Genomic DNA, 24114 nt, shown 5'->3' with positions numbered 1-24114 from the left:
GGCTGGAAATGGAGAATTTGGAAGCGGTGGGAGAGAGAGAGAGAGAGAGAGAAAGAGAGAAATAGAGGGGGGAAGTGGAAGAGAGAGAGAGAGAGAGAGAGAGAGAGAGAGAGAGAGAGAGAGCTCTATGGGTGTGTGTTATAATAGTTTGGCAGGCGTTTATTTATATGTGGTGCAATGATAATGCTTTGTGGTGCTTGAGTTATGTTTGTCCACCTGGGATCTTGTATTCATTTGGATGCTGCTGCTCCTCACAAAAAATCGGAGCGTGACATGACCAACACTAAATTTAGCAAAACTAAAAGAAAAAAAAGAAAAAAGAGAAAGGAAATCTCCACCCATCCTATACGTAAAAAATAGAGTATTATTGTACGCGTAAGTAGCAGCGTGGGGTTATATATTAAACTAAAATTAAAGAAGATCATAATAGTCTAAAGAAAAAAAAAACCTACGCTGTGTGCGCGTGATAGCAAATGTTGACGAAGTACAGCCAACCAACCCCTAGTTGACATAAAAGACGCAAGGAAAGAAATACGTGGAGCAGTCCTTTTAACGTACGGAATCATTGCACTGCTCCAGTTCTTTAAAACGCCATAAATGCCTTCCATTTCTCGTCCGTTGATATTTCCAACGAACTAGTGGCACGTATGCGAGTTCTGGAGGGAGAGAGAAGACAAATGGATAAACCGGAGGAAGCGGTACAGAATGCGACTGTTGGAAGTCAAAAGGGATGGAAGAAGAAGAAGAAGGAGGAGGAGGAGGAGAGCGGGAGCGTTACGGGGAGGGTGGGGAAGTGTAGGCGGAGGAGGAGGACAAGAAACGTGTGCGTCTGTGTAGAATTCGTGGTTGGTTTGGTCGGTTGGGTTGGGGTTGGACTTTCACTTTCCAGTATCCAGTTTCCAGTTTCCGCCAAGAAAATGTGGATGCTAGAAGCGACGAAGAAAGTTCCTTCATTGATTCATCCCTCTTGCCTAGATATTTTTTTTTTCACTATTTTTAGTTTTTTTAATATGTTTATATATTTTAAAATTTATTAGGTAATCTCTCACTGTATCAACCACTTATATTAAAATTAATTGTTAGTTATATTAGTAATTTTTAAATATATTTAATTTCGTATTTAAATTACTATACATATAAAATAAGATTTTGGAATGATTAGTTTGGCTAAAAACTCCTCTTACCTACTCCTAATGTGTTGGCACCGGATACAAAATATAAAAGCTAACCCTTTCATTAGCATCATGCTAAAAATTAGGGCTAAATATATATTTTTTAAGGGTTTCGAGGAAAGCTAATTCATCATCCTACGATTGATTTTCTCCACCTGCACCAAAGCTAGGATAAAATATAGAACTACTCATTTTTAACGAACATAATGGTTTTTTAATCAGTAATTTTATTTTAAACAAATAATGTGCCGTTATAAAGACCAAATGTAATAATTCTAAATGAAGTTTAATCATACCTCGAATGAAAAAATATATATGCAAATATACAAATAATTTTTGTCACGTTTATACATTTGTATTCGGATATCTATTTTAGTCATAAAATATATCATTATAAAAATATAAAAAATATCTATAAGTTAAAACCATGTAGTTATTCTCGCAACTAATTATGCTTTAATCAAAAAAAAAGAAAAGATTGTAACTAATCCAATTTTTATTTTTGATTCTTTCTAACAAAACGCTTAGCTCCTCAGCATTTTCTAGTATAAGACGCTAATATAATCAGTGTTTTATTTTTGGTTGGGTAAAATGCTAAAGTTATTAGCATTTTATATATGGTTATAGTAATGCATATATATTTTAGAATTAAGTTTAAAATACGATCTATTTATGTATAAAAAGCCTTATTTGGTTTGAGACTAAACTTCGAACTCAATTAATTAGTCTCATTTTTTAATTTAAAATTTTTTAAAATAAATTTAATTTAATATAAAAACAAATATTTGTTACTGAATCAATTCAGGGGTTCCTAAACTCAAAATAAACAAGGCTAAGTTTTTAAAAGAGGGTAAGTATAGTTAAAAAACCCTTATTCAATCTTCATCTTTTTTATGAGTATTTTAGTTTTGACTCCAGTGGCATCAATTTAGATAATGTTGAAAAGTTTGTAGCAATTTTCATTTGTCTCTTTTCTAAATCTCTGCTTTGATAGATGTAGATTTAGGAGCAGCTTCTCCATGAGACGTCCAAGAAGGATGTGAAGTAGCAACATAACATTTTTAGGTTTATTTAGTAGCTCAAAACGTGAGCAAATTCTTTAATATATTGATGCGATCTTAATTAGATCGGATCACATCATAAAAATATTGCACTCAATTGATTGAATCTAGTTATCTTATTTGTTATTTGGTTTAGTTAGAACCTTAATAGTTTAGAATTTTATTTACTTAGTTAAATTCAGCTCTACATAGTTTTGAAAAAATATTCACAAAATATTTTACAGATATCCAAATAATATTAAACTAGTTGAATAAGATCGCAAACATCCATATCTACAACTTATCCTCCTTTACACCAAAGAGTTAATCTAGCATCTATCTAGCCATTATAGGACTATCAAGCTATGGTCTAATTGATGTTCAGCTACTATTTAGAGGATATCTTGAGATCTAATTGTCTAAATTATGTGATATTGGATTCGTTGAAAAATTCTCTCCAAGAGCAACAACATATCTAAAATTCAAAAAGATCTCACAGATCTTTTTGAAAGTTATAAGCTTTATCAAATCTATACAGTTGCGGATTGGATTATGTTGGTCAGTAACAAGTATCAAATCTAATATATTGATTCAAAATCATAATAGAGTTTAATAAGAGGATGTATTGCTAAATGTTTGATATGGATGCCAATAGGAATTTTATAAGCTAATGCATAGATGCGATATTGCTTCACTATCACATACATTTACGACGAGCAATTTGCATTATTCGGACAACATATGTCGTTCAATTTCCTAATCATTCCACAACTATTTATTAATTAAAAACGTAGATTATCGTCAAATTGGCTAAATTATTTAGTTGCTTTAACGAGTTAATTTGCCCCCACTTCGGGTTAGAAACAAGACCAGAACCGAGTCACGATGATTCATCTAAACTTTAATCCAATTTGATGAGCCTTGCAACGGTGGTACAGATGTGAACTTCAAACGGATAAGACCAACTAATCTATCATATCCAAATGGGTCCTTAATTATATTGGATTATATGCGTTACTCAATTGAAAACCTTACGAAACATTGACATCACAAAGATATAGACATTGAAAGCAATAAAATCGGATTTTAAACAAAAAGAAACTTACTGGTCCACAATACTTTGAACTTTATATATAAGACTACGTGAGTTTGATTCTCAAATATAAATCTAGTAAACAACTTAAATCTTTGATTTAATTAGCGATTTTAAAATGCATCTAACTTCGTATATAAATTTCAAAGTAGAACTTAAAATAATCAAAAACTGACAGAGTTGGAACTTTTCTAAGGAGGCACACCACAAAATACCAAAATATCGTGGGTTGTACTGCAACGTACGGTTTAGAAAATTGGGTTGAAATTAATACCAAAGCATAATGGGGTCAATGTGCTATTAATTAATTTGAGATTTTTCCTACTCTTATCCAAGTTGGTGATCTATTTTTAATACAAGTTGTCACTTAAGGACGTGGCACGATTAGGACTTTTAATGGTTCCTAATGTGTCCAGATTAAATAAAGTTACGGCTCCCGTACTGAATGAATGCATCGAGAAAAGGCATTTAAAGAACAAGTTGATGGATTTGGTGAGTAGATTAACTAATCTTCTCTCTTGTCTTTCTCTCCGTGCATTATTTAGAGACGTCCTTGACTCAACGACTCCTCGAAGTTGATAAGTATTAAATGGCATTCTTATCCCTCGATTTTGGGTTAGAATGGGACAAATCTAAACTGGGCCTGGGCCCAGAACCCTAATGGGCATGGCCCATGGATTTGGCACTAAAAAGAAAGAAAGCCGTATTGGATTATGTGAGGAGGATTAAGATGAGCTTAATCATTCATTATTACAATCCTTGGTCTTGATGCATTGCTATCCTCCATTAATCCCTGCTGTAGATTACTATAATTTTGAAGGGGACATATAACCAAATGCTATCATTCCCTTTCTTCTTATTATTATTATTGATTTCACCAACACAACAATGACATTATTAGGCCCATTAAGCTGACGCTTTCCTTAAATGCCTAGGTGTCAATTCGCAATTCGTCGGGGAAGTTGACCATTAGTCTTCATGGTCAAAGGAAGGAGCTTTTAGAAGAAACTGCTACTGAAGAGTGATAATTTAGAGAATTAAGTGGCATAATTAGGCATCGAGAGTCCACATTTAAGATATACTCCTACCAGAAGAAGTATTACAACGGCATCTTCTTTGACTTTATATAGGGGCTTAGGCCATATAATGGTGCATAACTGCCTCTATGATTAGTTTAATGACATATAAAGTACAATGATGGTGTCTTCTGGTCCTTCCAGAGCACTAACTTACCACATAAAAGCTCTTCTGCTTTTATTAGCTTATTAAGCATGCAACAAATGTCAAATGTTAGTATATGCACTTCTAATACATCGGTATCTATATCTCTCTCTCTATATATATCTTCCCGATTCTTAAAGCAAAGCTCAACTTAATTAGATTATATAGTTAAGAGTATATATAGTTTGAGAAGCATATGAAAGAAGAAAGGTACGCATGGGGCCCTTACATGATCCGTAAAGATCTAAGACGAAACGCGGTAGATAGTAAGATAGGGGAAGGCATGATGGTATATGTATATAGGCAGGTGGTGGTGGTGGTGGTGGTGGTTTGTGGGGCCCTGGGAGTATTGCAGAGGCCGCATGCCTCCTCAGTTCCTCCCCCACCCCCTATTGGCTGCTTTTAATCCGACGTGGCCACCGGACGGTGCCACGTCGGCCTCAAGAAGGAGGTGACACGTGGACAGTTAGGAAGGGGGCCATGATGGGGATTACGTCTTGGCAATGATTGTGGCGGGCCGACACGGGCCCACGACGGCAGGGATAATTTACTTCTAGAACTGCATCATGTCAGTTAATCCACTCCTTAAGTTGGAAGCTAATCTTGATAGGGTTGCGATTTTATGCGCATTTATTCGGTCACCTCTTTGAAGGTGACGATGGCCTCCAACTTTATAGATTATGAGTAAGAAACAATATACGTATTATATAGAGATTAATTAGAGACCATGCATTGAAACACGGTATGTGTGTGTTTGTATAGAAGAGTTCCCAATCACTAATGACATCAGAAAAGGTGATAGTATTGGATCACGTTTGCTTCACTTCTCTCCCAAAGATACGCCTACTTCTCTATTTTAATAAATACATGTATCCTTCGAAAGACTTGAATATAAAACTTATCTACGTCAAAGCCAAGTATACTTATTATATCATTTATTCCGTAAAAACGATGAGGGGTCGCTTTTGCAAAAGTGGTCCAGCACTCCACGGGCAAACTCACGGCGTCCGCTGCAGGTTCATTACGACTTACCGGGAGTAGCCCGTCGTTCCCCGACGTGGGGCCCAGTAGGAGGAGGAGTGTGGTGGGTCCCGGGAGACAGCCGGCCTGCACCCAAAATTGCGAGCCTAATGATCGGGTCGAGCCCACGCCGGACCAGGAGCCGCCACGTACTGACTCTGCGTGCCTTCCGCCGGGCCCCACATCCCTCTCATTTCTCGGTTTATTTTGCAGATAACCCCTTTTTATTTAGTCGACTTTTTTTTTTGGGGGGGGGGTGGGGTGGGGTGGGGGTTGGGGCGATTATAAAACGAGGGTGTTCTGCGCAAAAGTTTGGTCTCTTCTGCTCGTCTCTCTACTCTGGCCTCTGGGGTTTCTATTTGGAGAAGCATCGCTATCAAATTATACTTAGGTCGGTCTGACGTGGCCCCACCACCCGAAAGCGACCATCGGCGACAGAGCTAGCGAGGAGAGGAGAGAGGATCGAATTGTTAAGAGCCAACCAAACCAACCAACCAACCACCGCGCAGGAGGTGGAAGCCTTTTGCGGGCCCCACAGCAACTTGCATGTGTAAAAGATTTCACTCAATCAATAAGGATCTAAATGTGATGTGAGTTCTGGAGGTCCGAGTTGGCATTCCTTCGTGCTCGCCTTTTATCCTGGAAGCCAGGAAAAGGGTGAGGAGGGAGGAGTGGTGTTTCTGACTCCAACTATTGTTGTGGGCTTTATAAACAAAGCTTGTGTAACCCCGTTAGATGTACTACTCTCCGTTCCATTACATTACATTAGATAACATTTCTTTCTCTCCTCTCTCCTCCTCCTCCTCCTCCTCCTTAATTGCTCTCTAGATCTTCTATGTGAGATCTAGAAACTAAGAGGAGTAGGCAAACGATCGACTAAGCATTGTAATATTCTTGTCACTGTCCGTGGCGGTTGGAGGTGGAGGAGGCCGACGGGCTCCTGCTTTTTATCCTTCGCCTGCAATCCATCCGCCCTTAATTTCCGGTGCATCTCTCGATCGACCTCTCTAAAATTGCTGGTAGTAGTTCTTCAATTCTTGGGGGTTTTAGATGCTTGTTATTTAACCTATGCCATTGTCCTGCCTTCTTCTTATTACTTTCAAGGACCAAAGTCTACTTCTTCTCTCTCTTTCTTTGGGAGGAAAAGGAAGTACAACGTGTTCAAGTCCCGAGGATTAATGCTATCGATCGAGCAACGGCAAAAGAGAACAGGAAAAAGTTCTTCTCATCCTCGTCTTTCGTTTGTCATTGGTGGATCGAGCTGAGCCGGATCAGGCGTGTTTCTCTTCTATCCCATTAGCAAGTAAGTGCTCTCTCTTTCTCTATGTACGATATATAGACAAACAAAAACCACTACGTAGAAACGAACAATGACACCAATGGTAGCTGCATGCCCTTAAAATCTTAAATTGAACAGACGTGGTTAGATTTTTGTCTACGTGAAGCTTTTGTTTCAAGGTAATTAAGTCGATCTCTCGTAGATGTTCTCTAGCTCTATTAGTTTTCCTTTGCTCAATATGTCTGGAAAAATGTACACAGGGTCATCATCTTATTTTTGGATTTCGTTTTTCTTGAATCGATCCACAGAAAATGCACATTATTATATATCTTGTACATCTTTTATTTTGATGGACAACTGAAGATGTAATATTAGTTAGCTTTTTTCGGAAGATGAACAAGATGCAAAACTATCATCTTCTTCATGTCTTGGACTACATGCATTAGAATATTTCTGAGTAAGATTATTAAAAGTGAATGAAGACTATAATGAATATCAAGTACCGTGGGATTAATACATTGAAGTCTCTTGCCTTCCAAACTTGCCAAACAACAACAATAATAACTAAGTAATTATTCCCAACTTTTGAGTCCAATAAAATAAGTCTATATCGATCGTTCAATATAGAGCTCAAAATGTAAATATATGGCGTTTATAATTAGAAGGAATATTATTAATTAACTGAGATACAGTAATTAAGGAGAAATTATCTCTTGCTTTATAGACGGGGACACCAACATAATTGTTTATAGTTGTCGTATTTCAAGATAATCAATTATGATTCTCTTAATGCATGCTTCGCATAATCTGTGGTCATTACATAACAAGTGGCATAGTTCCTTTGACAATAATACTATTAGCCACATGTAATTAGTTGCATAACTATATATGACAACACTAAAATGTTGTTTATCTCATGATGGTTAGCCATATAGAAGAAGTTCATTATCCTTTCTCTGCACCATATTGATTTAAGTATAGAAAGTTTTACCAAGATTAACCAACAAGATTATGCTATTCCTAAGTACTCATTGCAATTTCACAGTCTTCAAATGGTACTGTAGTTTATATATATAGAATTAGAAAATTAGAGTTGATTAATGGACATAAAAGATGACAATTCTAGATTACATCTAACCCAATGTTGGCATGGTTGGCAGGTATTGATTGCATACTCTAAAGAAGATGAATACCTTCTCGCACGTTCCCCCAGGTTTTCGTTTCCACCCTACAGATGAAGAGCTCGTGGACTACTATCTCAGAAAGAAGATAGCATCAAGGAAGATTGACCTAGATGTAATAAAAGACATTGATTTGTATAAAATTGAGCCATGGGACCTTCAAGGTACAACTCCATGGATGCTTGTAGCTATTAATACATAAGTCACAGATAGCACTACAAGCTAAAGTTACACATATTTGATCAGAGTTGTGTAGGATCGGAACGGAAGAGCAGAACGAATGGTACTTCTTCAGCCATAAAGATAAGAAATATCCGACCGGTACTCGAACGAATAGAGCGACAACGGCCGGATTCTGGAAAGCAACAGGAAGGGACAAGCCAATCTATGCGAAGAGCAGCCTGGTTGGTATGAGGAAGACCTTAGTCTTTTACAAGGGTCGAGCACCAAATGGGCAGAAGTCGGATTGGATTATGCATGAGTATCGTCTTGAAACAAATGAAAATGGAACTACACAGGTAAGTGAATGTGCCATAATTTTGATATATATGTTGTTGATGTTTCTATTTTCTACCATTCTCATGTTCGTAGTAAGTTATAATAAGTGTTGTATCTATACGGCAGGAAGAAGGATGGGTAGTTTGTAGGGCATTCAAGAAGCGAGTGACATCCGTGACGAGAATGAGCGAGCAAGCGTCTCCTTCCTGGTACGACGACCGCGTGGCGTTCATGCCGGACCTAGATTCTCCGACACAGTTACGTCATCAGCCGGATATAACCTTCCACAACCACCTCTACTCATGCAAGCCAGAGCTGGAGCTGCACCACCTCTTGCCTCATGAATCCTTCCTGCAGCTCCCTCAACTAGAAAGCCCTAAACTGCCGTCCTTCATTAATCAAACTGCAGTACTCCATTCATCTGCCATTACTCAGGAAGAAGCTACTCAACCTGGCCACCAAGTTCAGATCATCTCGGTGTGTGCTAACGGCGGAAACATCGAGCAGTGGCAGGATCAGGTTACAGACTGGAGAGTTCTCGACAAGTTCGTCGCGTCGCAGCTTAGCCATGATAATGCCATCAAAGAACCTAATTGCTCCAATTCGCAGCATATTTTTCAAGTTTCAGACAACCAAGAAGGGACAGTAGAACAGTACCCTTCCACATCTGGCTCCAGTGACCAACTGGATCCATGGAAATGACTCACGTCTACGAAATTAATTAACTATATATATATATATATATAAATATATATATAATATACAAATACATATGAAGTTCATAGGGATTCCTGTACAGAACGATTGGATGTTGTGATGCAGGTTTGTGTACATAAAAGCATACGGTGGAAGTTGGTTACAGTAAACAACTTGTGCTGTTAATAAAGTAATAGATGAGAGGAGAAGCTGAGGGTTTCAGTAACTGACTTGGAATATGTACAAATAGTTACCATTACAGGCTATGTATATCTAGCCTGCAACTATTGGACTTCTATTTGTTGCAGTCCATGGTTAATTTGACAGCTACGGATGTTGTCAAGAAATCAATTGTGTTAAAAACTTGTAGATTTGTCTCCTTTTCTTCAAAATGAATTGCAAATGTAAGGGTTTGTTACTTCCTTTTTAAATTTCTTGCTAATTATTTTTTTGGCAAGATGGTATTTACCTGGTAACTCTAAGCATTGTTTTATCCATCACTTACGTAAATTAGATATTAGTAGTCCGTCATGTCTATGAAAAATATCCAGTTTTTTTTATAGTGAATAAGTTTAAACAAGTCGAGTTAATTGTAAATATTAACATAAAAATAAAATTGGTGTCTATCAGCTTAAAGATTTTGATATCAAAGGATTGAGTAATAGTTTAATACCAAGTATCGGTCTAGACTCGCCTAATCCAAGTATCTTATTGGGACATTTGCTAATGAAAATAGAGTTAAATTACACTAAGTCCCCTAAGCTAATATAAAAATAAAAATTCCTTTTTACACATCACCCGTGACCCGACCCACCTAACTAACTAAATCCTAGAATAGCGATGGCGGTTCTCTTTCTTCTCCAATCTCTCACTCTCTCTCTCTCTCTCCCTCTCGTGTTCACGATGGAAAGCTACAGCATTGTTGGCATACGGACGCCGCAATCCAAGCCCACATAGAAAGACTGGAACGAGCGAATTCTTGAGATCAAGTTCTCAACCAGGTATCTCGCCGCTTCTCCTAAACCCTAGTCCATCCGTAGATCTCCGACTCTTATGATCTCTTCGTCTATTTCTTGACCAACAAGTTGCTTATGCGATTTCTACTAGAGAGAGTTTGCTTATATCAAGTGCGATGCTACGCATGCTTCAATGTAAGAACCCTAGATCGAATCTGCTAGTCTACTCTTGATCATCGCGCTTTTTTTTTTATTCACTTGGCGTGGTTGAATGATCAGATAGATTGGTTATTTGGTTTAGCGGATCAACGAAACAACTGTTTTATTGCTCTATCTTCCAATAGAATTTAGTAACTTTGGCAGTTTTTATAGTGTTCCTCTTGAAATTTTGTGCAATGATGTGAAATATGGACGTGAGTTGTTTTCGTGAAGATGGGACAGAGTCGTTCGACTGATCTCCTTTGGAATATATGCCTCCTATATACAGGAGGAAATGAGTTAGTGTATTGGTAGTTAGGATTTGGGTATATTCATGGCTGATATCCTATGATGACGCGAATAACCAATTGAAATAGGTAAAATTCGTGTACAACTTCTTATTTTGCTCTCGTAACATCTTCTGTTGTGACCTCTTATTTTGCACTCGTAAAATTCGTGTACAACTTCTTATTTCGCTCTCGTAACATCAATTGAAATAGCTGTCATCATAGGTCCTTATGCAACTCTTAATATATCTTCTTCTTTAACTTTTAAATGTTTAGACATACGAAGAAACTTGTAACTTTCTTTGGGTGGTTTAATTGTGATCTTTTCTTATCACTGTTCCATCATGTGACAAAAAAGACAAAGAAGAGGAATGAACTTGTCATTTAGCGATTCTTTATCATGGTTATTTTCTTGGTTTATATATCTCTGCAGCCATGTTGTTTTTTGCAATATATTTCATCATTGGAAAATGAAATGTAAAACCATATCTTGGCTTTTGTCGGAAAAAAAAGGAAATGCAAAACTACGCCAAAGGCCACATCTTTCTAGATATTCTATTCGCAATAGGTATGCTAATGAATTTTTTTGTCATCAAGATTCCGCTGACTTCTTTGATTATTTCCCAGTTATTAAAGGCAACACGATTGTTGTACAATTTTCTCAAGGCAGTTCGTTTGCTCATCTGAGGATGACAAAAGTTGCAATGTAAGTATAAAGACACATGTCTATATCATAAAAACATATACAAAAAGATTGGGGCAGTCTTTTGGCCTATCTACACTCAGTCGCTCACTTTAAAGCTCAGTGCACTCTGTTTTTTTTCCCTGTTTGTTTTTCTTGCAGACATCTGTGCATTCTTTTTAAATATATGACTATGGCATCTTTAAATTATGTTAATTAGTTGCATCAACTTTCTATTCATTAAATTATTCTCGTAGATTTGTACTAAATAATCTAAACAGAATTTTTAAAATGAGGAAATTGATAGCTTATTGCTCCATTGTAGTTGGATCTGTTTCATCTGTACTGGCTATGTCATTCCATTTCAGCAAGAAAAGGTTTAAGATGAGACATTTTCCTCTTTCCTTGCATTTTGTCTTTTGCTTCTCATCCACATTGTTTTTCAGTAACATTCTTAATCCTTTCTCCGCTGTAGTATGTGGGTTGATTTATGTCGAATTGTCTGGGCATTTTAGATTCCATAAAGATGACAATTTATATGATACTAGTGATGTTGAGCCTTATTGTCTATAAGTAGGATTCTCAATCTATTGCCTTTCTAGATGATTCTCCATGATAACATGAGGAAGATATAAATGATAAATTTGATTAGGTACATGGTATAGGTCAAGTCTATAGGGCATGAATAATCTCTTTAAATTGAAACGTCGGTACTGATGATTCATTTTTGTTGCCTGTACAGTCCATGAGATAACATAGTTTGTACCAAAATGATGAAACTTTTGATAACCTCCATAAAAAAACTGATGAGGAACCTACAATATGAGTACAAACAACAGGTGATAATTGATAAGAGAGCCATAAAAAAAAGACGGAAGTTGATTGGTAGATATAGGTTAACTGAGAGTCAGGTATAGCTTTATCTTGGAACCATCTGTGTTATGGGTGAACACTCCATTCTTAGACGTATACTGTTTGGCATGGAGAAGATTGGGAACTTCAATGTCTTTCCCTGTTGAAGTTCTCTTTCCCGTGACCTTTACTTCGATGGAAAGAGTGAACAGAAGTGAAAAATTGATCGATCATTATGCTACAATCAAATGTGAAAGCAGGAAACAGAAAAGGAAAAAAATACCTTTCCCCTGTTCTTTCTTCTTGAAGGTACTAGGGGTGTTGAATTTTGTAGGTGCGTTGGTTGTGCTTGTCTATATGGCATTCAATGATATTTATGTCCATGGTCATATAGTTCTGATTATGCATGTATTAGTCATGTAAAAATTTGTCTGCCTTTGTGGGATGTGGAGAGGGGATTTAGGAAATCAATCACCGTATATGGCATCATGTCGGAATTCGAGTCGATGTAAAAGTACTAATTAACTATGATGTCAAAACATTTTGGTAATGAATTTGTTGTTTTGCAATGTTTAATATTCTTCTGAGTGGCTGTGTCCCCCACCTTAAAATTTGTAGTTATCGTACTTCTTCGAGTATATATCTTTGCAGATACATCCAAATCAGACCTTTTCTGCCTCACTACTTGATGTTGAGTAATACTTGCATGATGATTCATCATATTAAGATAATATTTGTGGTTTAAATGACTGGTAGTTCACGCTGTATACTTCTTTCTAATTGATGTGAATTTTATCATAACTTTTGAACTTAGTAGTACTCTTTCAGTCGGAATTCTCGTTATATGGTATATTTTGAGGTTTTTTCTTAAATCCAAATAATGTGCTTAGGTGTAACATTTGAGATGATCTTCTGAACTGTCTAACTATTTCCATGTGTTTAGTCCTTAGTCAGGTGGGGTCAGATGTTGCTACACCGGTGATGATGCACTTTACTTTCAATGAAAAGGAATACTACAATATGCAAATCTACAAGCGATGTGTTGAAGGTGTTCATTTATTTCGATGCAAATCTTTGATCATGGTGATGTTCTGAACTGGAACAAGCCATTTGGCCTGTTGAGTCCAATACTGCATGAAGTCATTATCTCCCTGCAACCCAGCTGCATGATTTGGGATTACAAGTGGAAGCTGCTAGCCCTAACCCTTGGAATGTCTAAGCATCTGGCATTCTAGGTCAGGGAAAGCTATTCCTTTGAATTAACTAAGCATTTAATTTTTCATCTGTTCTATTAACCTAGTCACAAAACTATGTAACTTTAACGGTTGCATGAAAAGCATCGATGCATATATATTATATTATACTTGTAGCTAACATGCTGTCCTAAGTCAACCTAGCCTGGTTTAACCCAGTTGCCTGAACTTAGCCTTCGCCCTTATTAATTACTCGTTCTTGGTCCGATGTCTATAATCTCGGTGTGCATACACAGAGCCTACTGACGTACTATAAATTAGGCTTTAGCTAACTAGTAAGTAGTATATAGTGCTCCTACTACTATGTCCCCCGAGCACTCATATAGTCATATAACAGAAAGCATAGTAGACGCCAATCTTAGAGATGGCACCTTAAAATGGGATTCTAACTGTGTTGGTTGTAAATGCTCTGAAACACTTCTTTCACTTACTTTGGTCAGAATTTCCATATTTACAGTTGATTATAACTGGGAATTTTAGTCGTTAGCTGTTAACAAATTTGATCACAAAGTTGGTAATGGCTCTGATTTGAATACAGGTACAGGTGCCACAATCTGGATTAAAATTCCAAACCATCGGATCTTGTTATTTGCTTCGGATGCGAAAAAGAAAAAGAAAAAGAAAAAAAAAGAAGACAAAAAAGAAGGTACAATTGCATTGATCAGGGGAACACTTTCAAAATGGAGACAAATGTTTCTCGACTGATAAGAGTTGTTGGTTCGTACAGGTTGGGTTAACCACGTGTCTTACTGTCCATCTTCAACTTCTTTTTTGTTTAATCTACTACCGGAGCCACTTTAATGCTGGTAAGTACAACATACCACACGTTAAAAAAGAATCATATCGACCCAGTTCGACCCAATGTCATGCTACCCGACCAATCTTTTCTACTTGGGCTCAGGGCTATCACCATGCGTGCTTCCATCGCAGACAAATTCTAAGTTGACTTCAGGTCAGGCATCTCTTTAATAGATCCTAAGACGTATTAATTGATGCCTCCATTTCTATTCCACAGGTGTGCAGGTGATCACCTCTAATGCCTCGAAGCTGCTGCATGCAATGTGTGGTCTTAGATCTCTCTTTCTCCCTCTCTCTCTCTCTCTGTGGCAGAGAAGAGAGGAGTAGAGAGAGGAAAACAGAACTTAGCATTTGCATTATATAGATAGACAGGAGCCACAGGATACATAAATAGAGTTATCACTAGATAACAACATTAATAGAGGTGACATTTGTTTCGATTAGGAAATTTATTTTTGAACCTAGCCAGGGAATAGTTATCAGATTTAATAACTAGATGATAATTTATTTCTAACTAAGTTCAAAAGGTAAGAGTGGAGAGGGAAAAGAAATGGGTATAAGTTTGAATGATTATAAATGAATTTCTCAAATTGTAAGTTTACCCGTAAAAGCTTTGGGTGTTAGCAGGAGTCCTTCAAGCCGTAATCGAGGTATGAGTTCGGTTCTAAGAGTTCGACGTGCTGCCTCTGTAATCAAACACTCAATTTTTTCAAATTAGTTTAAATTGCTTAAAATGAAGCTTAGTATAAGAACAACTAACCAAATGTACCCTGATAACTGTGTAAGCATTTGTTCCCTCTCTCCTCGGTTCCCGTGCACACATCACTCCCATCGTCTCTACCGACAGGGATAAGCTTAGTACCGTGTCCTCGCACAGCACAGATGCACATAAATATTATATATATATATATATATGTGCGTATATATATATTATATATATGTATGTGTGTATATATGTATGTATAAAAGGAGAGAGAGAGATGGTAGGAAGTAGCTAGTAGAGAGATGGCAGTACAAAAATAATAGGTGGCACGGCAGAGATGAAGGAAGAAGGGGCTGTCTGTCTGTCTGGTGCCGCAAGAGAGAGAGAGACAAAATATTGCATACTTTCTCGTATCACGAGTTGCTCGTGATGCCAATCCAATTACATTGGCTCAGTTCATTTAACACAACACACTCTCTCTCTCTCTCTCTCTCTCTCTCTCTCTCTCTCTCTCTCTCTCTCTCTACTTGCGCTAGGTCTAGTTCGGTTTGGCATTAGCCCCAGTTGAGCGAATGCCACGAGTGCAGCATCATAGCCCAATAACAGCACCGACCACGGTGGGTATAATGGCTCCAAGCGGAGGAATGATGACGTGGATGTTGCTCGACATGATGGGGCCCCCATCCATCTCGTGCATCATTTGATGGACCGGTCAGTGCAATTAGCAAGTATGTGGTGGTATAAGAACACCGGACCTACATATTTACATTTTACACCCCGCCTTTTATCTGCATAAGATTTACAACCCTGTATTTTTAATATTTGTAAGTTGATTCGTTCGTTTTTGCTGCTGGTTTGTTTATTAAACCTAACCAAAATCTCGAGTTAACTTAAACTACACTAAAAGAATTATTAAAAAAAAAAATAATGGTTTGTAACAATATTTCCATGTGGTGTTAGTGTTAAACTTAACTTATAGTATTTTGTGCATATGTTTGGTAAAACGAAGGTTTCAATTTGTAAATATTGAGAACATAGAATATAAATCCTTAAACGGGTGAAAAGGATAGGGTTTACGTTTACCTAAAACGAAAAGGAAGAGGATAAAAAGTTAAATGGGAATGGGCGGCATGCGTGAAGTCTGTGAGGTGTGGGTGCTCCTGCAGGCTTTAGTGTGAATGGAGAAAGGAGGATTTGGTCCGGCATATAGTGAAAAAAGTTGGAGCACAAGTTTTGGAAAGGAAGGGAGAGGAGATCTTAATTGGTCTCCATGTGGTGTGGGTGGTTTCTTGGTTTTGGTCTTCCTCCCTTGCTTCTTATGAGCACAGAGAGAGAGAGAGAGAGATTAAATTCTGGTCAGATATACGAGACCAGAGGGACTCGGTCTAGAAATGCGTGGAGGAGAATGAGGGGACTAACAATATCACAGACCCAAATGGAAGCACATCAAAGAAGAAGAAGAAGAAAAAATAAAATAAAATTATGGTGGGAATTGAGAAAGGACAAAGGATGGTAAAGAAGAGAGAGAGAGAGAGAGAGAGAGAGAGAGAGAGAGTGGAGGATCTCTGTCTTCTGCTGCTGCTGCTGCTGCTATTTTGTTACTGAGTGAGGAGCTGTCGTGTGAGGTCAAATCATCAAAGTGAAAAAGCTTTATCTTTTCTTTTATCTTTTTTTTTTTTTTCCTTCCCTCCTTCACTTCTTTTTATTTGCGCTCTCTCTCTCTCTCTCTCTCTCTCTCTCTCTCTCTCTCTCTTTATTGGCCCCTCTTTTGGTGTTATTTTGAACTTTTGGGACAAAGGTATCTATCAATCCATGTACCACCCTAAGGAGGCGGAGACGGATACGGAGGCGATCGAAGCCTAACATATTATTAAACCTCTGTTCACCTCTACGCTAGAGAACTACTACTGCTACTAAACTAGTGCACTGCACCCTAGCCTGTGCTCTATTGCCTGGCCAAGCCAAAGAGGGGATCCGAGAAACGAGAAGGTTTAAAAAACATAAATAAGAGAGGCTAAACTCAAACACAAACTCCCTTTTTCTCCTGCTCTTTTTCCTCGCTCATTACTTCTACTACGAATACCATGGGTGAGTGAGTAGTGAAAGAAAGCTTAAGGTGCCCCTGCATACGTCGCTTTCCCTCCCTCTCTAACTCCATACCAACCATACATCAAATATCTACATCTTAGATACATAATTCTATATCTATGCATCCAATTCTTGGACCCAAGTGGACCCATTTGAAGTTGATCACCTCGTCACACGTACTGGTATCTAGCTAGCTAAGTTATATTGCGTCCACATATATATACCGAAATACCGAAGTAATTAACGAAGGCCCAGGTGGTATGTTGGAGTGAAATATATACTAACGTGTGCCGTACAAATGCATGTAAAGAATATCGTATAAAAAAGTCTACAGTGGCCTGCTTCATTATTATTAGTATTGTTATTATTATTGTTTCAGCTGACATGTCCTAGAAGGCTAGAACTAGCTCTAGGCGTACGTTAGCTCCTCTAGCTCATCACTGTAGCTTCATACTCAATTCACTCACTCAGAAATCATTCACTTTACAAACCATTATAATATCTTCGTAATAACGGTGGTAGCTGTCTGTGTTATATAGAGAGAGAAACTTTTGTGTGTTGGAGTTTGCCCTGGCCTATATCTTTCTCTATCTCACCCATTCTGTAAGGCATCTTCTTTGCTCTCACTATCTCTATCTCTATCTCTATCTCTTTCTCCCCCACCCTTGCTTCCTTTCTTCTCTTTCTTTCCACACCCTCTTTCTAACATTCCTTCCAATTTTCAAATCAAAGACAACAGATCCGAGGTTTTATTGAATCACAAGTCACTCAAAGCATCAAATCGAACACATCAAATCATATCATCACATCAAGGTCAGAAAAGGGCAACAAAAATAGTTCTCTCTTCTCCCCCCTCCTCGAGTGAGTTGGTTGGTTGGTTGGTTGGTTGGTTGGTCCATCAAATCAGAACCATGTCATCCTCTTCAGCCGCCTTTTCTTTGGACCACCTCACAGCAGCCGCCTCCGAGCAGCTCTGCTACGTTCACTGCAACTTTTGCGATACATTCCTCGCGGTATATTGTATTTACTCATAGCTCCTGGCAACTTCCTTCTTCTCCTCATCTCCAAGATGTGGTCTCTAACCTTGTGGGTGGATGTGGCTATGGCAGGTGAGTGTACCGTGTAGTAGTCTCTTCAAGACGGTGACTGTAAGATGCGGTCACTGCACCAACCTCCTGTCGGTGAACACTAGGGGTTTGCTCCACTCTACGGCAAACCAGCTCCATTTTGGGCACACCTTTCTTGCTCCTTCACACCATAGTCTCTTGGTATATATTTATATTACTTACTTCCTCTCCTTTTCCAACTCGGTGCATGATATGGGTTTGCTTACTTTAAATTTTTGTTAGAGGTTTGTTTGTTTGATTAATTCCTCTTTTTTCTTTAAATAAAAAAAAATTGGTTGGTATTTGATGCATAGGATGAAATATCATACGCACCTCAGAGCTTACTGCTGGATCAGAATAATCTCAACAATTTCTCCAGTAACAACACTATGGCGACCGTGAAAGGAACCGAACAGGAGCTCCCTCAGACCCCAGCGGTTAACAGACGTGAGAGATTTTTCTTTTCTTTTTTTTCCCTTTTCGTTCTTCCCTTCTTCCTATCTATCCTCTCAAAAAAGAAGCTTTTTTGAATGAGCTACTTCCTTATTTCAAGGATAGCAAAAGCTAAAATATTTCTCTCTAGTTTTCTTGTATGGTATTTTATGGGAGTTATGATAGATATAGGATCACCATAGTCTTTTCAGTGAAACGCTTTCTGCTTCGCCCCCTCAACAACTAATGCTCCTATCGAGCTCAGGGAATAATGTAGAGAGGCTATAACGTCAATCGTCTTTATTTTCTTGATGATAAAGAAGGCTGGAAGAGAAGAATGTATAAATTAAAAAAAAAAAAAGAGAGAGAGAGAGAGAAAGAAATCATGCCTGCATAGGCTCACATTCGCACATTAGTAGTTGTCTTCTGGTCTTCTCTACCAGAAATGCAACATTTGCTGCATTAATTGAAAGCTCAGACCCTCTTTCTTTAGCTCTTCTTCATCCTGCTATTATTATGCTCACATTTTTCAAACAAAAAGTCCCAGGAAAGCATCTAACATTGTCGCTAATTAGCTCTCCTCCATATTTCTCGATGTGATTTAAGTAATTTGGTGTGATGGGTGCAGCTCCAGAGAAGCGTCAGAGAGTTCCATCGGCCTACAACCGATTCATCAAGTGAGTAGATCAACAACATTACCGATTTCAGAGAACTAGGAGAAAGAAGAGAGAAGAAGAGAAGGAGCTTTCTCTTTAATTCTTGATTCCTTTCCTTCTTCTTTCACACAAAGCTAATGACTAAATCAAAACAAACTTGCGGATCATGGCAGGGATGAAATCCAACGCATCAAAGCTGGCAACCCAGACATCACCCACAGAGAAGCCTTCAGCGCAGCCGCGAAGAATGTAAGCCTTTCTAGTATCAATCATCAACTAGGGTTTCCCTTCTATCATTATACTCTCCATTATTCTCACACAAATCTTTCTTCCTCCATTTTTATATCTTTAGTGGGCCCACTTCCCTCACATCCAATTCGGTCTCTTGCCTGATCAAGGCCTAAAGAAGACCAGTGTCCGGCCGCAGGTAAAGACTTTGAACCAAAAGTCTAAAACAAAAATTTTCTTTTTTCCTTTCTAGGGTTTTGATGTAAGATTTTTACTATATTTATCTCGATTACTTTCTTTGTTAGGAAGGAGAGGACGTGCTTCTCAAGGATGGATTCTACGCGGCCGCGGCAGCGGCTGCAGCCAACATGGGTGTTGCACCGTTCTAGAAGCACTCACTTCTAGAGTTTCCCGTATTGGCCTGGTTGTTAGGGTTTACCCTTACTCTTCTCTTCTTAGACTTACTATGTTGGGGAGAATCTATTAACAGTCTTTATATGGGTCTAGGGTTTCTGTGTTTCTTTCTCGTTTATCTTCTACTTGGGTTTCATGTCTAGTAAAGGGTGGCTGGTGGTGTCGGACAAAAAAAAAATGCATGTGGAAAAGTTGGTATGTTTAAGTCTCTCTCTCTCTTCAAGTGTGTGTTTACTTGTGGACAGCATCTCTTTTAATCTATGAAGTTTCTGTTCTACTGTTGCCACTTGAATTCTCTTGTAATTCTGGGACTTCTGCATGCCTGCACTCTCAGCTTTTTCTTTTTCTTTTTGTTTTGCTTTCTTTTTTAAGAGACTGCCACTCTGTGAATTTGAGAAACTTTGGCTTTTAATATGGTTTCCTTTGATTACTTACGAGTACACGCATCATATTAATGCTTTATTCATTGTGAATCTATCATCTTTCATCCGTAAGATTTTACTGCATGTTTGCACTGTGTAAAACATAGACATTCATATAGATTGAGTAGAAAGCAGTTCCTTCTAAAATTAAAGAAATTAACGGCATGATCAGTTGAAGTACTACAATGATCTGAGCGTATAAAAATATAAAGTGTGTTGACTTGAAAGAAATGTGAACAAGATAATGCATGCAGGGCCTCTTGATGCTTAGGATATATATATATTTCCTGATCAAACTATATGGTATTCTCCGTGTCTCTATGATTCTCGCGTTGGCACGTTGAAAATCTCATCGTTTCTGCTTTTCTTCATTTCAAGATTCAGAAGAACAAGAGCTTTTTTCTTCTAAATTTGTAAGTGTCAATATAATTTTGTTCTAAGATCTAGTTTCCGTTGTACATACAAATGTTCATTAGGATAACTTATTTGGCGTTACTAATCTTAGATCTCTCTTTCAGTACTGGAGCCAAAGTTAGACAAATGGTATAGGATACTTCCGTAATCAATAGCTTCATGAGATTATAGATGAAATCTGCATATCATGCAGCTAGCCAAAAAACCTTGGGGCTCTCAGTGGTCACGATTGTACCAAAATAATGGACTTCTATCGTCACACTGTAGTTTTTAACTACATATTGCTATCTAAGCAACACGCCAAAAAACTTTGGTTAGATAGGCAGACTGATACCATTTTATTTATCGTACAGTTATTGATGCGATATCATGTTCACATTCATTCCTTCATGCAACTGGTCCAAACACTTAGATTCATCAGCAAATCTTTTTCAACTCTATAAAGTGCATGCCAAAATAAGTGTACTTGATGGAGACTCCATCAAGGGTATATTATTTGTCCATAACAAGTCTGCCTGTAGCTGGTACTTAAGATTCAAATGAGTATCTTTGGAAAACGGATATACCAATGCGGTAATGATCTGTTTGCGTTGCAGAAGATTTTTTTTTTCAGAACTTGAGAAAGAGAAACATCTATATGTATAAATATAACAAGCCTCAGAAATCAAAGATTGCATCCCGAGTGGAACTCAATCCATATTACTTTCGTCTTGCCATCCACATTTTTTCTATATAAAGGAAAGATCTAAACAAGGTAGATCTCAATATAAAGTTTCAGCACCCAGAGAGTGGCAGGGATTGCAACAGAAGACAAAGTGCATGCCAAGTAGATCATGCTGTAGATGATTTGAATCATTGGCCTCTTTGATTGATAATTGATATGTCGGAGATCCATGAAGTGACTTTTGATGCAGTATGTGAGATGATGGACTGGAGATGCAAACAAAAAAAATAAATAAATTGCAGGCTAGTCCCACGGGTTGTTTTGATTCATAACATGTGGGACTATATATATATATATATAAGAGCTACGTGGTGATTTGAGAAACAGAATGTTTAATATGTTATCCTAAGGAGGATGTCAGGAAGAAGAAAAGGTTGTGCTTGTGCATAGTGGGAACAAGATAGAAGGGTTCTTTTTTGAAGTTGATGTGCTAAGTCTTGTCAGCTATGGGTTGTTGATGTGATGCATCATGCATCATTGGAGGATATAAATATTATATTTGGACCCACTGTATTAGACAACTATAGTGAGAGAAATGCCATATTTATAACAAAACATACATGTTACAGTAGATTGACACTTTGATGTGGAAATTAGAAAAGATATTGTTATCAATCCAACCATATAATTTGGAGTCCAGGATTCCAGCCAGGCCAAGCACAACATTGCTCTCAACAAAAAGAAAGTCTTTTATATAATTGTCGTTAAGAGCTTTTAAAATATCATAATTACTATTATAGTTTTAGACTTGATTATCATTGTTGCTAAAATCTTTTAATTCTTTCAAACTTACCATTATAGTTACTGTTTTTTTTTTTAAAAGGAAACATATTATTGTTCAACTTGACAAATGTCAACTAAATATCATTCTCCTGAAATATAAACACTAAAGTATTTATCCCTGATCTTTTTAACAAAAATAAGGTTTTATTCGACTATGATATCGTTAACATTATATAGCTCAGAATTTAAGTAATATAAAAGGGGAAATATTAGTCTTTTTTATTTATTCAAATTTAGTTTTAGATATGATTAATTTAATTTATCATATGGGATAATATTTTTGGAAGAGGTCAATAATTTTAATGGCAAATATGATATTTAAAAAATAAGAAATTTTACAAACCACACCCTATATTTTACTTATTTTGTGATTTACAGTCTCTTTAAGGATTTTGTCATCCAACATTTCTTCTTTTTTTTCTATAATTTTTATTGAACACTTTGGGTTAATGCGAACGGTCCTAAAAAAATATATTATGTTATAATATACTAAATATTTTATAAAATATCTAAATTACTTATATTTTTTTTATCATCTCATGCTCTCCCATCTTCCCCCTAGATTGAGGAGGGAAAGAAGTGAAGAAGATGATGGAGTTGTAGAGGTGTGAGAGTATTTTAGTTAACGTCGGTTAGTCAAAATTATATTAATGTGTTAAATAAAAATTATAGAGAGAAAAAAAAGGATTGTGACACAAAATTCTCAAAAATAAAGTGTGAAATAACTAAAATATAGAGTATAATTTGTACAATTTTCTAGAAAAAAAAATATATAATAGCTATCCTATATTTTAAAAAAATAGTGGTAATTATGTAAAAGACCGAAAGAAAGGATACAGGATTACAGGTACAAAGTTACCCTGTCTTTTTTATGACAACAACTAGAATCTAAGTGATTAGCAAACAAATGCAGAGGACAAATGTCTTTTATGACGACAAGGGGACAACTGATGAGCGGATGATCTTGTCCATTAGTGGAACCCACATGATAATTAAATGCTTAAGAGGAGTATTCCTAATTTTTACCACCATTTATGTTTATTACATGCAATTTACTTCTCTGGTAAATTTAACGGGTATTGAAAAAAATTTACCGGGTATACACCTATTCTGATAATAAATATATTTATATATTATAATTGTATATAGATATATGTATACATATGTGTGTGTATGTTACCATCAGAAACAAGCAAGATAACTACTAATTTTTTAAATATTAAAGAATAGGCTTATTCTATTATAAGCCTCCTTATACTGGTAGAGTAAGTAGGGATAGTAATACTAATACATAATTCTCTCTCTTCTCCTATTTTATCTAATATATTTATATTTACTAATTACTATTTTGTTATTATAAAGTCATCACTTCAATCAACTATCATTTTAGTTACTCTCTCTTTCCTGTTTCTTCTTCTCTATCTTTCTCCTCATTTAATCATTATAAAGGATATTTTAGTTATTTGTTAAATTATTAGTTTAATTTTATATCACATCAAATATAATTATTATACATTATACTAGTATACAAATAAATATTAGAATAATTTATATTGGTATAAACTCTCTTATGCTTGTGTAAGAAAATTATAATCCTTATTATAAGTGAACAAGATTAGAATTTTTTTGTTTATATCTAACAATTTCTAGCTATAGAAGATTCCGACAAATTGCGAGAAATTTTACGCGATTTTAAGTTATAATTGTATTTCAAATTTAAGTATCTAACTTTATTTAGACTTTGTTGTAATTGTTAGTCGACTGTTATGAGAACATGAAGACTTAATTATGTTGACAAACTTATACCCTAATTTCAGAATTGTAAATGAAGTTTGATCATTTAGCAACTTATTAAAATATTAGCGGTAATAAATTATCATTAGTTTTGGATGAGAGATCTAATGGTTATAACCTGATC

At 36.8% G+C, this 24114-nt stretch overlaps 3 protein-coding genes across 7 annotated transcripts; all 3 read left to right on the top strand.

Annotated features, from left to right (window-relative positions):
- The first annotated feature begins 6305 nt into the window (after positions 1-6305).
- Positions 6306-9603, top strand: LOC140763413 (NAC domain-containing protein 7-like). The gene is made up of 5 exons (XM_073101596.1): positions 6306-6531; positions 6651-6849; positions 7986-8170; positions 8253-8524; positions 8631-9603. Exons 3-5 carry the CDS (start codon positions 8011-8013, stop codon positions 9204-9206), a joined length of 1008 nt encoding a protein of 335 aa, XP_072957697.1. The 5' UTR covers positions 6306-6531; positions 6651-6849; positions 7986-8010; the 3' UTR covers positions 9207-9603.
- Positions 9604-10067: 464 nt separating this feature from the next.
- Positions 10068-14877, top strand: LOC140763579 (uncharacterized). Of its 5 annotated transcripts, XM_073101831.1 has the most exons (6): positions 10212-10351; positions 11269-11347; positions 13126-13223; positions 13967-14074; positions 14156-14234; positions 14330-14877. In XM_073101831.1, exons 1-5 carry the CDS (start codon positions 10333-10335, stop codon positions 14227-14229), a joined length of 378 nt encoding a protein of 125 aa, XP_072957932.1. In that variant the 5' UTR covers positions 10212-10332; the 3' UTR covers positions 14230-14234; positions 14330-14877. The 5 variants fall into 5 exon arrangements, 1 of the variants encoding a protein (XP_072957932.1); XR_012104849.1 differs by lacking the exon at positions 10212-10351 and adding an exon at positions 10068-10201 and having other exon boundaries at positions 13126-13410; positions 14156-14877; XR_012104847.1 differs by lacking the exon at positions 10212-10351 and adding an exon at positions 10068-10201 and having other exon boundaries at positions 13119-13223; positions 14156-14877.
- Positions 14878-17570: 2693 nt separating this feature from the next.
- On the top strand, positions 17571-20265 carry LOC140763366 (protein YABBY 4-like). Its single transcript, XM_073101527.1, has 7 exons — positions 17571-18030; positions 18127-18285; positions 18438-18570; positions 19184-19232; positions 19385-19460; positions 19564-19638; positions 19745-20265. The coding sequence occupies exons 1-7, from the start codon at positions 17929-17931 to the stop codon at positions 19826-19828; spliced, it is 678 nt and encodes a 225-aa protein (XP_072957628.1). The 5' UTR covers positions 17571-17928; the 3' UTR covers positions 19829-20265.
- The last annotated feature ends 3849 nt before the right edge of the window (positions 20266-24114 follow it).

The sequence above is a fragment of the Typha angustifolia genome, chromosome 7, assembly GCF_048772165.1.
Source record: "Typha angustifolia cultivar Huaian chromosome 7, ASM4877216v1, whole genome shotgun sequence".
NCBI classification, from domain to species: Eukaryota; Viridiplantae; Streptophyta; class Magnoliopsida; order Poales; family Typhaceae; genus Typha; species Typha angustifolia.
The sequence above is the reverse complement of the archived record's forward strand: the minus strand, read 5'-3'. Positions and strand labels throughout refer to the sequence as shown.

Bases quoted from the DNA above. Each gene is read 5' to 3' on its own strand.
- LOC140763413 (XM_073101596.1), top strand. From the start codon at position 8,011: ATGAATACCTTCTCGCACGTTCCCCCAGGTTTTCGTTTCCACCCTACA. The intron at 8,171-8,252 runs GTACAACTCCAT...ATATTTGATCAG, and splicing joins TGAGCCATGGGACCTTCAAG to AGTTGTGTAGGATCGGAACG. The intron at 8,525-8,630 runs GTAAGTGAATGT...TCTATACGGCAG, and splicing joins ATGAAAATGGAACTACACAG to GAAGAAGGATGGGTAGTTTG.
- LOC140763579 (XM_073101831.1), top strand. The intron at 11,348-13,125 runs GTAAGTATAAAG...TTTAGTCCTTAG, and splicing joins AGGATGACAAAAGTTGCAAT to TCAGGTGGGGTCAGATGTTG. The intron at 13,224-13,966 runs GTGTTCATTTAT...ATTTGAATACAG, and splicing joins CTACAAGCGATGTGTTGAAG to GTACAGGTGCCACAATCTGG.
- LOC140763366 (XM_073101527.1), top strand. From the start codon at position 17,929: ATGTCATCCTCTTCAGCCGCCTTTTCTTTGGACCACCTCACAGCAGCC. The intron at 18,286-18,437 runs GTATATATTTAT...TTTGATGCATAG, and splicing joins CTTCACACCATAGTCTCTTG to GATGAAATATCATACGCACC. The intron at 19,461-19,563 runs GTAAGCCTTTCT...TTATATCTTTAG, and splicing joins TCAGCGCAGCCGCGAAGAAT to TGGGCCCACTTCCCTCACAT.